Source organism: Palaemon carinicauda, chromosome 12 (genome assembly GCF_036898095.1).
Source record: "Palaemon carinicauda isolate YSFRI2023 chromosome 12, ASM3689809v2, whole genome shotgun sequence".
In the NCBI taxonomy this organism is placed as follows: domain Eukaryota; kingdom Metazoa; phylum Arthropoda; class Malacostraca; order Decapoda; family Palaemonidae; genus Palaemon; species Palaemon carinicauda.
This window is the reverse complement of record NC_090736.1, coordinates 11,171,604-11,183,891: the sequence shown is the minus strand read 5'-3', so window position 1 is coordinate 11,183,891 and position 12,288 is coordinate 11,171,604. Positions and strand designations below refer to the sequence as shown.

At 41.4% G+C, this 12,288-nt stretch overlaps 1 protein-coding gene across 2 annotated transcripts in view; it reads left to right on the top strand.

Moving 5' to 3' along the window:
• Positions 1 to 334: 334 nt before the first annotated feature.
• Positions 335 to 12,288, top strand: part of LOC137651218 (von Willebrand factor A domain-containing protein 5A-like) — a 339,908-nt gene continuing 327,954 nt past the window's right edge. For both annotated transcript variants that reach the window (XM_068384404.1, XM_068384406.1), the window contains exons 1-2: positions 335 to 485; positions 7,594 to 7,712. In XM_068384404.1, the coding sequence (XP_068240505.1) occupies positions 416 to 485; positions 7,594 to 7,712 (189 nt within the window). In that variant the 5' untranslated portion in view covers positions 335 to 415. The remainder of the gene's footprint in view (positions 486 to 7,593; positions 7,713 to 12,288) is intronic.

Sequence of the window (12,288 nt, the reverse complement as noted above, 5' to 3'; positions counted from 1 at the left end):
GTTATTTGGGGAGGTATGGTGTGATCTTCAAAACCCTCCCTCCTCCCTAGCCTCGAGCAAGAGAGTGGAGCATTGTTTATGTACCTTCAATTGTAAATGGTGGTTTAGTGTCTGTTATGACGTATGTACTCCGGCTAGGACTGGAATTATGGTTCCGACTTTTAGTTACTGAGATGCTGTGGCAAGTTCAAATGAGCCTGAACTTGTGAGGTCTCCCCTATACACATTGAGTTCATGCCTTGCACATTGATACACTGGCTCTAGAGCAGGGGAAACAATATTTCTTAGGTATTGGATTCCATTTTCTAGCCTCTCACAGGAAAGTCCTTGGAAACCACACAGCTCCTCCCCAAATATAACACTCCTCTGTCAAAACAACTTTTTTTTAACTAATTTATTTAATTTCAGGTTAAGGATGGCACGTTGGGGTTTATTTGGTTATAATTCGGCTACTGATGTAACTGATCAGCCATGGTTCGTACAACGTAAGTATTCTCTTTAGCATGAATTAATCTTATGTATTTTGTTTACAGATTTTTTCGAGAACCTACTTGACATGTATTTGTTTATAAATGCAAACCCTTAATAGGAGATCTGTATAACATCGGTGAAGCTGAAACAGCCATTCGACTTTTAACAAAGAGCAGTAGGCTAATTCCTGGCCATATTGTGTTTCACCTATTGCTTCCTCAGTACATTGTGGATTTATATGTAAATGTAAATTGTGGACTTCTCTTTTTATTAAGGGTTTATGAGGGCAGATAAGTTTTGTTTGTTCCTACGCAACATACAAACCCTCGTCCTTTAATTATAGAGATTACTTTGGTGCGAGCTGGAATCTATCGTTGAAATGGATAATGAGCAGTCCTCCGTCTGGTGAGGGTGAGAGACAAAGCCTTTTCCCTCTTCACAGTCCGTTCTCTAGTCACTTTTCTTTGACCGCTGTGCTGTTCGCATGTGTGTGGTATTGGTCTTTAAGCTTTGAATTCTTATTATGCTTTTGTCGTTGTTGACTGTGGAATGAAAATAGGACATTCATGTTTGCTTGGTGAAGGGAGGGTTCTGCAACCAGGTCATGTCAAAGAAAGAGGTAGACCCACACTCCTTCTATGCTTTGTGTGGCAACCGGGCCATGAAACGAGTGTCAGTCGTGGCCTCCGGTGCAGTGGCAGGTGTATACTCTGAAGCGGAAGAAGCGCACTAGACGGTTGTTAGGGTCTGAGGGAACAATGCCCAAGAAGACACTGGCAAAGGCTTCCACTGCTGTTCTCTCTACATGGGGTAGTTCTGCTGCTGGCCCCTCTTTGCTTTCACCCCTGGACTGGTCCCCAGGGAGTACTGTACGCCGCACAGGTCAGGAGAGTGCCGATTGACATTGGCATCTTTTTCAGGCATTTCTGGATTGCTGGGAACTCCAAATGTTCACCGCTTCCTCGCTAACGTGAAGAGACTAAAGGTGTGATCATGCTGGCTGTTGATGATGAGTTTGACCTAAGGAAGGCTTGGGCTTTGTAATCTGTACCTTTTGACCTTTTGGCCACAGTAAAATGAACAAATGGTATAGTTTAGTCAACAGCATAGCCTTGCTGAGTAGTATATATGTTATTGAGTGTCCCAATTTAATTTTTTTCATTTATGTACACTTAAGGATGTCTATAGCAAAAGTAATTTTAGGCTTAAAAACTATTTCGAGAGTGTATAACATGTTTATAGGAATATTAGGAGGGTTTATGAAAGCTTGAATGAAGAAAATAAAAGCTATGGAAAATTTAAAGAATGAAAAAAATTTACTGCAAATATCTGTTTCTACTTCGTGATTTTTTAGCATGGCATGGGCTCCAGGAACGGAACACCCATGATAGCCGAGGAAATAATGTAGATATAGATAGTCGCTGGGTGGATTGACTCAAAAGGCAGTTGCATGGTCCTCCTCTAGTGAGGACAATACATCCCTGGTATTTGCTTAGGATTGAGACGAAAAAACTTCTGGAGGCCCTTACTGTATGTCCGTCAGAGCCCAGAAATCTTCTGCTGCTGCTCCTCCGTTGGTTTCCCATGCGTAGGAGGTGTCTAATGAACTCCATGGTGATGGCATTGTACTGTACCTGCTTTCATATCCCCTATGAAAGTGCTGTCTTCATGGGTGAAATTCTCGACTGCTAGGATGAGAAGGACGTGAAGCGTCCCCAAACCCCTTCCCCTGTCTTTTCCCCTGCTGAATCTTCCTCTCCCAAGCTCACGATTACTGCCTACCTCTCCAAAGAAGATGGAGACAAGTTCAGTCAAGCACAGGTCGACTAGTCGTTCGGAGTCTCGCAAGATACAGTGAACCCTCGTTTATCGCGGTAGATAGGTTCCAGACACGGCCGCGATAGGTGGAAATCCGCGAAGTAGTGACACCATATTTACCTATTTATTCAACATGTATATTCAGACTTTTAAAACCTTCCCTTGTACGTAGTACTGTTAACAAACTACCCTTTAATGTACAGAACACTTAATGCATGTACTACAGTACCCTAAATTAAAACAGGCACAAATATTAAAGGCAATTTTATATCATGCGTTTCCTAAACACGCTAAAAAGCAAGTTAATAAATGGCAACCAATGTTTTGTTTACATTTATCTCTGATCATAATGAAGAAACAAACTGGAGGTAGAGCTTTGCTTATTACCCAGACATATTTCCCATACTATTCCCTTAGAACTACATCACATCTTCCTACTTTAGATATATATATATATATATATATATATATATATATATATATATATATATATATATATATATATATATATATGTATGTATATATATATATATATATATATATATATATATATATATATATATATATATATATATATATATATATATATATATATATATTTATATGTATACACATATACATACCTACATATATACATACATACATATATACATATATACATGCATACATATATATATATATATATATATATATATATATATATATATATATATATATATATATATATATATATATATATATATATATATATATATATATGTTACTGTATATATATGGGTTATGGAAAAAATCCGCGATGGTTGAACCGCGAAGTAGCGAGGGTTCACTGTACCTAACTAATCCCCTGCATGGTTTTGTGGGGTGAATAATGAAATGCCGAGCCCCGACCTCCTGGAAGGACGCTATGTCAGGTTCCAGCCCTCAAGTGCAGGTTCCCAAGGATCAGAATCATAAGAGACCGATCGAGAGCATTGCTAGATAGGACTCTGGTCCCTTTCCTGCCTTGGGACACTCCCGAGACTATTTAGTGGCCGTCCGCCTGATGATTAAAGCTTCAAGGAAGAAAGAAATGTCAGCCGATGGTTCTTTTCCAATTGCCCTGACTCACCTGTCCGGTGAAAGTTGAAGGAGAAGTGTTCCCCTGCTTGTTCTCATAAATAGTGATTGCCACTTGCATGCTCATCACTTGCACGACCATCATACATGCAATCATCATGTGATCGTGGTCTTGGTCTTCAGGAGCACGATTGTTATTATGGTTAGCTAGCTGTGGCTGGGTCTAGCACAAAGACTTAGTGTCAGGTTAACAATCCCGATCTGTGTAACTAACTGACTGGTCCCAGGAGCAATATGATAAATGGGCACCACCCTTTGATTTGGTTCTGGGTAAGAGGACCCATCTGGCAACTTGAACCAAAGGTGAGTTTTTTCTGCTTCCACTCATTGAATTACAATGTTTAAGCCCATTGACTATCAAAACATATAGGGAATGTAATGAGATTATGAAAAGTAAATTTAAAAAAAAATTTGATCCTATGCAGCATACAAACCCTCTTCCTTTAATCAAGGAGATTGATTCAAAGTGAGCTGGAGTTGTTCAGCTGATGAGGGTACAGGCCCAGTAGGCCTTCCCCCTTTCCAGCCTAAGAACCTTTACCTTTGATTCGGTTGCTGATGCATACACTTGTAAAGTCAGCTCTCGTCAATCATTTTAATTTTCTTTCTCTTTTCAGGAAGTGATTGATTGCTATGGAGTGGAAGCAAGAAGTTTGTGGTTGCCAGGGAAAGGATGAATGCTTTAACCAGATTATGGACAAACCAGATGTAAATCCACTCTACCTCTCTGTGTCTTGTAGGGAGCCCATGACTGTTTGCAGGTATCTCATTGCGCTGAGTGTAGCTCGTGGCCTGTGCATTGGCAGGAGTATGTTCTGAGGGGAGGATTGATTGATTGATTATGAGTTATCTGGCATCCTGACATTTGAGGTCATTGACGCTGATCTGAGGGGAAGAAGCATGCAAAGCATTCGTTTGGGTCGGACCGGGCAACACCTATGAAGACTCCAGTGAAGTTTTTCACTGCTTCAGTCTCCTTGATGGTGCAACTGCTGCTGCTACCCATTTATATACACTCCTGGATCGGTCCCTGCAGAGTACACTCTAGGGGCTTGGAGCCCTCAGATCTATATCAGCGAGTTTTCCAGGTTTTGCTGTTATGTGGGAAATCCCTAGTGTTCGTCGCATCATTTAGGAGGCTGAAAGCTCTTTGCCCATGTCCATGCAGTCTGTTGTCAATGAGTTTGACATAAGGAAGTTTAGGGCTGCCTTAGGTCTTTCATGTTCGCCCTCCATGAGTTTTTTGAGGGAGTTAGTAGTCAAGGCTACATCTCCCCTGGTTCCTCCTATGCAAGTGTCTCAAGTTTCTCCGGTGGTGCCATTGATGAAGGCTGTAGTAGTTCCTCCAGTATTACGGCACCTGGTGGTGCAAGTGTGGTAAAGTAACTCCTGGCAAGGTAGGTAAGGCTGGCTGGAGGCGAAAAAAATCAAGGTGAGTGTTACTTCAGTTCCCAGTGTTACCTCTATCCCTGTTCTGAACCCAATGACTCCCGCTTCTTCTCCTGTGTCCGTCCCCTTGACCCTTGTGTTAAGAGGTCCTGGATCAGTCCCTCTTCCTTCTGTATCTGTGGTTGAGTCTTCTGCCCAGCTTGTTGCAGGGTCACGGGGCCTGGTGATTGTACCTTCCCCTTCCCCTTCCCCTGTGGCAATGTGGCTCAGTTTTGTGGCTCCTGCCGGAGCAAATGTGATTTCTTCCCGTGGGAGAGTATCATCCTCGATTGTCTCAAACTTCAACCGCTCTGCTTGCATAGCCAGGTGCAAGAACCAGGATGAGGAAGAAGCTTGCATGCTGTTCTTCCTCATTCTCTTCCTACTCCTCCTCCTTGCCATTCGCCTCTTTGTCCTCTGACTCTGATTCTGATTTATGTTTGAAGAAGAGGAAAAGGTTGTAGAAGTTAAGGAAGGCCAGCTGTAGTCTCAGGGGTAGGGTTTTCTGTGACATCACTTTTCTTTTGAAGGGGGTTGGACGACACCTGAGTAATTCCTACGGGGCCAGAAACATAGCCCAATGTCACGGACCATTGGAGCTCGAACCTGGACCTGGTGTTCTGGCCCCGGGTCCTCAAGTCTCGGCAGACCCAGCTTCCAGTAGCCAGACCAGGACAGAAGTGTACAGCTCCATACTCTGTTCCAAGGTTGATGGATGAGTTTCAGCAACCTCCATCATCCTTCCTTCCAGGACACTGGATGCCTACTCCTTCCTCTACTGATGAGTTGTCACTCAGTTTGGTATAGAGGAAAGCACCAATTGAGGGTATTCTCGAGTGAATGCTCAATTTGGTAGGCCAAGATTGTGAGGCGGAGGCTTTGTTCTCCATGCCATCAAGCCTGTGGCTGTGGTTGCCCCTCCATCCCAATTGAAAGTGGAAGTACCTGGTACTTCTCATAGTTCTGCTGGATCCCATGCAAGGAGTTCTCCCATTGCCATTATTCTGGCTTGACCTTCATCTGTCCCCGATTATGCTCCTAGTTTTGTCTTTATGGTAGAGCTGCATCATCCTCGACCCTGGAGACGTGTGTGACGGTTCTTGCGGGCGAGATGCCTCAAGGATTTGGGACTGTGGTCTGGTATCTGCTGAGGCAGACTACCCCTTGTGAGAGAGCTCCTTCACAAAGGTCTTTGCTCTCATTCATGAGTGCAACGGCCTGGGGGAGGCAACCGTGGTACTGTATCTCCATCTGGGAGGTCTTCGGTCATTGATCAGCACTTTGTGGTCTTCAAGGATCAAAGTTGACATGGTCAAATCTGGCAGACTTGGCCTTAGACCAAGTTGATGATCAGATCTGTGAATCTGAGAACTCACTCTAGTCTAGTCAGTCAAGTAAGATCCTCTTCCATCTCTAGGCAGCAGAAATACTACACGCTGGAGAATGTAGTTACTTTTATTGCTATTGTGAAGGTCCTTTAGTACAGTTTAGTTTTTATGTTTAAGGTCTTGTATTTTACAGCAGTTTCCTTTCTCCCCATTATAGGACAATTAGTTTATTTTCATAAATTTTACTTTGAAAAAGTACTTTTTTTGATTTTTCTTATCTTACTCATTTAAATTTAACCCATTCCTCAACCGTAAAATTCAGTAGTACAGTAATGATAGTGTATCTTAACTTTGTTTAAAGTACTGCAAATGTCCTCATACAGATATAACTTTCCCGAAGATCTCAATTCCTCATAGGGTTCCTCATAGGGTTCAACCAAAACCAAAACAAGGGGTGGTTCTTAGACATCATAGTAATTTCCTGAGACCACCTACAGTACCGTACTTAAATGTAGTGTAGCGGGATAGGGATCAGCAACCCGAAAGTAAGTCTGCTTGCTATACTTGTCCTTGAGTCTCCAATGAGAGGCCCCCATTAGGGGCCACATCAACGTGTTAATCTGTGAGGTGTAGCTGCAAGGTCATATTCTTATTAAAGGTCTCAGGTTGGTTAAGCTAGGAATAATATAAATTACTTAAAATTTTGTGATTTTTTTATCATTTATGAACTGTGTTATGGGTATTTTTTTTTTTACCTCCAGAAGAAATTTCATATCTATATTTGACTGGAAATCTTATTTTTATAAACCTTTGTCTGTACAGATATTGCATCTTTGGTTAAAGTACTGAAAATGGACATTTACATCAGGTGGTTTTAATTTTTATAAGTAAAGAGGGAAAAAATTTACCTACTAAATTTTGGTAGATTAATTTTTAAATACTATACAGTGGCCTTATAGTAGCATTTGTCATTGATGACTATTTGTAGTTGTAATTGAAATTTATATTATAAGTGGTCTTCATTGTAATCTATAACAAAGGTTACCAATTTAACGTCTTTGCTTGTGAGTGCTCTAACTTTGTAACTCGAGCTGTCATATTGAGTCATGAGATAGATTTTTGAAGAAACAATATGTACATGGATTTTGATATTAGGAATCTTAGGTAAAATTTTTGTTACTAGTTATAGGCATTTATGATACTGGTTAATTCATTGATCGAAATAAAATAAATTCTAGTTTATTTGTAGTTATTGGTAGGGCATATGTATATATTTTAGTATTTTTATAACAAGTACTTATTCCCTTAGATTGAAAAATGATTAAACTGTAAGTAGATTTGTGGTAGTTTTGAAGTCAAAAGCAATTGCATTTTATATACCACTCACCATTATACAGATACAGTACTCATTTAATTTTGCTCATTTGTACAGCACGTGAAGTCTATGCTGTAACTCTGAAGGCAGTTGATATTGAAGTTACAATTCGAGGATTTACTGCCAGAGTAGATGCCTCTCTGACATATCATAATGACACAGATAAAGCTCTTACGGTAAGACAAAAAGCAATTTTCTAAGTGTATTCTACAATATGCAAAACACTTTTTTTATTCTTACATGAATACAAACCTTCGACCTTTAATTGCTATATGTTTTCAGTGCAACTCTGCTGTTAAAATCTATAGTGAAGTGTCAGTAGTTATTGGTGGGTAGCAGGGAAGTCCCACCCCAAGCTAGTACACTCAGTACCCACTTTGTTTTCAGCTGTACGAGAGTAAAAACCAATATGGCACCGTTAACTGGGTGTTTTAATTTTTGTTTTTTCTTCTAGTTTATGGTTAGCTGTTTATTGTGTGCGAGGAACTTTAACAAAGACGAAATCTTTTGCAGTTTTCCAGATAACCATAGCTGCCTGACAGTTTCTGTGTAACTTGCCGATATACTGTACACTTTTGGTTCCTGTTAACAGCATTCCTGTTGCTATTGTTTTATATCGCTAGTGTGATCTAGGGGTGATGGAGTCACTGTAACTGAGGAATAAAACATCTTTGCACACCGTCGATAGGAGGAGAATTTTAAATTATTCCCTCACCTCTGCTGCACTCTTGTCTTATAGCATACTGCCGGTTGGATGAAAATAGGACGTTGCCCTTCTTTTCACCTTTTTTTTGGGGGGAGGAGGATTAGTTCTTTTAGACAGATTGATTGGAGATGAGAATGAGAGAGAGATTACAATAGATGAAGTGAGGAGAGCACTAGATGAAACGAGAGTAGAAAAAGCATCTGGTATGGATGGTGTGAGAGCTGAGATGTTGAAGGAGGGGGGTGTGACTGTACTTGAATGGTTGGTGAGATTGTTTAATATGTGTTTTGTGTTGTCAATGGTACCAGTAGATTGGGTTTGTGTATGTATTGTACCACTATATAAGGGTAAGGGAGATGTGCATGAGTGTTGTAATTCAAGAGGTATTAGTTTGTTAAGCGTAGTTGGAAAAGTGTATGGTAGAGTATTGATTAATAGGATCAAGGATAAAACAGAGAATGCAATCTTGGAAATAAAGGGTGGTTTTAGAAGAGGTAGGGGTTGTATGAATCAGATTTTTACAGTTAGGCAGATTATCGAGAAATATTTAGCAAAAGGTAAGGAGGTGTATGTTGTGTTTATGGATCTGGAGAAAGCGTATGATAGAGTTGATAGGGAAGCAATGTGGAATGTGATGAGGTTATATGGAGTTGGTGGAAGGTTGTTGCAAGTTGTGAAAAGTTTCTACAAAGGTAGTAAAGCATGTGTTAGGATAGGAAATGAAGTGAGTGATTGGTTTCTGGTGAGAGTGGGGCTGAGACAGGGATGTGTGATGTCGCCGTGGTTGTTTAACTTGTATGTTGATGGAGTGGTGAGAGAGGTGAATGCTCGAGTGCTTGGACGAGGATTAAAACTGGTAGACGAGAATGACCATGAATGGGAGGTAAATCAGTTGTTGTTTGCGGATGATACTGTACTGGTTGCAGACACAGAAGAGAAGCTTGGCCGATTAGTGACAGAATTTGGAAGAGTGTGTGAGAGAAGGATGTTGAGAGTCAATGTGGGTAAGAGTAAGGTTATGAGATGTACGAGAAGGGAAGGTGGTGCAAGGTTGAATGTCATGTTGAATGGAGAGTTACTTGAGGAGGTGGATCAGTTTAAGTACTTGGGGTCTGTTGTTGCAGCAAATGGTGGAGTGGAAGCAGATGTACGTCAGAGAGTGAATGAAGGTTGCAAAGTGTTGGGGGCAGTTAAGGGAGTAGTAAAAAATAGAGGGTTGGGCATGAATGTAAAGAGAGTTCTATATGAGAAAGTGATTGTACCAACTGTGATGTATGGATCGGAGTTGTGGGGAATGAAAGTGATGGAGAGACAGAAATTGAATGTGTTTGAGATGAAGTGTCTAAGGAGTATGGCTGGTGTATCTCGAGTAGATAGGGTTAGGAACGAAGTGGTGAGAGTGAGAACGGGTGTAAGAAATGAGTTAGCAGCTAGAGTGGATATGAATGTGTTGAGGTGGTTTGGCCATGTTGAGAGAATGGAAAATGGATGTCTGCTAAAGAAGGTGATGAATGCAAGAGTTGATGGGAGAAGTACTAGAGGAAGGCCAAGGTTTGGGTGGATGGATGGAGTGAAGGAAGCTCTGGGTGATAGGAGGATAGATGTGAGCGAGGCAAGAGAGCGTGCTAGAAATAGGAATGAATGGCGAGCGATTGTGACGCAGTTCCGGTAGGCCCTGCTGCTTCCTCCGATGCCTTAGATGACCGCGGAGGTAGCAGCAGTAGGGGATTCAGCATTATGAAGCTTCATCTGTGGTGGATAATGTGGGAGGGTGGGCTGTGACACCCTAGCAGTACCAGCTGAACTTGGTTGAGTCCCTTGTTAGGCTGGGAGGAACGTAGAGAGTAGAGGTCCCCTTTTTGTTTTTGTTTCTTTTTTGATGTCGGCTACCCCCCAAAATTGGGGGAAGTGCCATGGTATATGTATGTACATATATGTGACTCCTACTGTTTCTCATCTCATCTCAGTGTAGCCCAATCGTTCACCGAGGATGAAGAAGGAGACAACGAGATTATGTGCTAATTTGTTCATGCACATTAGCGTGTTACTATGTATTAGCATGCTACTATATGCTCTTGAGCTTCTAAAAATGTGCAACCTTATCTGTTCACGAATGCGCGCTCATACGAGACCACTATCGTACCATTTTGCGTTTGCATGCTCCTACAGGATTGCCATTTCACTTGTTAGCAAACCCATTAAAGTGCTACTATGTTCTCTTGCACTTTTATGAGATGCCACCTCATCTGTTCATGATCTCTCACTACTGTATGAGTGCCATCTCACATTTGCGATCGTGATTCCTACAGGCGCACCACCTCTCCTGTGCCTGATCAGGAGCTACTACTTGAGTGCTATTTCACCTTCTTGTGATTACATTTTCTTAAAAGAGCACCCCCTCACCTGTTAGGGATTGCATACATCTACAGGAGTTCCACCTGCTTACAATCATACCCCTACTGGAGTTCACCTCACCTGTTTGTGATTGCTCACTTCTATGGGAGCGCCACCTCACATGTTTACGATCGCTTAACCTCACTCGTCCATGCAAGTGCTCTCATTCATTGTGTTTATAGTATTCACATGCTCATATACTTCTCATGTACTCCCCAAAGAGGGTGTGCGCCTCTATTTGCACTCCTTTATTGGACTTAAAGCATTTACATGCTTGCTAGCACCTATCTATTCGCAGGCAAACGCACTCACTTGTTGACATGCAGATCACGAGTACTTCTGACTCTCTCCTTTGTGATCGCACACATTGGATATTGATGCGATACCTCTTTGTGCTCAAGTACGCTCTACTGCTGGTATGCGATCTCAAGATCGAAAACACTTTACTGTTCTCATGCTCTTTTCTAGATAGGTACGTTTTCTGTAGTGAGGGCTCACATGCATCTAGAATGATGCCCTTTAATGAGAGCTCACATTTGCCTTTCTAATAAGGCAAGAAACTTTATACAGTAGTTCTACATTCGCCAGTGAATTTCGTGAAGCAAGATAATACTTAAGCAGGAACATTCCTTCCCCAAAGATTTGTATCAGCATGTGTTACAAATGCTTACACATCAGCTACCTATGGTGTCACAAGAATGAGCATGCACACAAATGATTGGAGTAGATGCCTCGCCTATCGCTTCCTTTCCTTCACGAATACCCTCTATCTTTCAACTTGGTGAGGGAAAAGATGAGTACATACTGAAAGTCGTTCCTTGGTCAACAAATCTTGGTATATGCTGTTTGTCAATAGTTGTCAGTCTCTCACTGAGATGCAGTGCCCTTCAGCTTTGACTTGATTTAGCACAAATGGCCCTTGGTCTGTGCGAGTTCAGTCTTTGCGGTTTCTGTTATTCGCGGTTCAGAGATCTGTATAATATTCAAATAAAGTTTCCCTTACTCTATTAGTACATGCTACACGCACCTCGACGTTTTCAAACTCCCCGCGCTTTTTTGCCCCTGGTCTTTGCACCATGTGTTATGCAAGAAATTTTTAATGTACAGTACAGTTCATGTACACTACTGTGTGTAGTGTACACTTCACATTCAATGAACACAGTCCTTAAGACGTAGTTCATCAAGGATTACATCATGCCACAGGATTTTACTACCTGCAACGACTAAAGGTTGTATCAGGCGTCACAGGTTTTACTGTGCAGAGCATAGTAAATGGTAAAGGGTTTTGGAAACTTTCCTGCCTGGCAATCTGCCAGACAGAAAACAGTCCTACTCAAACTTTGATAGTTTCTTGTATTGCCTGCAACCTCACCATTCTTGTGAAATAAGGATGGAGAAGTTTTTGGTGTAGCCAATAGATTTACTTGCTGAGTCATCAGCAACCATTACCTGGTCTGAGCTAGAGTTGAGAGTGGGCTTGGGTGCTGATCATATGCATATATGGTCAGTCTCTAGGGCATTGCATTGTCCTGTTAGGGCATTGTCACTGTCGCTTTCCTTGGCCATTTGTAAGTGTCCCTTAAACCTTTAAACAGTAATTTTTTATTATCATATTTTTTTCAGTAGTGGTAGGATAAATCTCGATGAAGTCA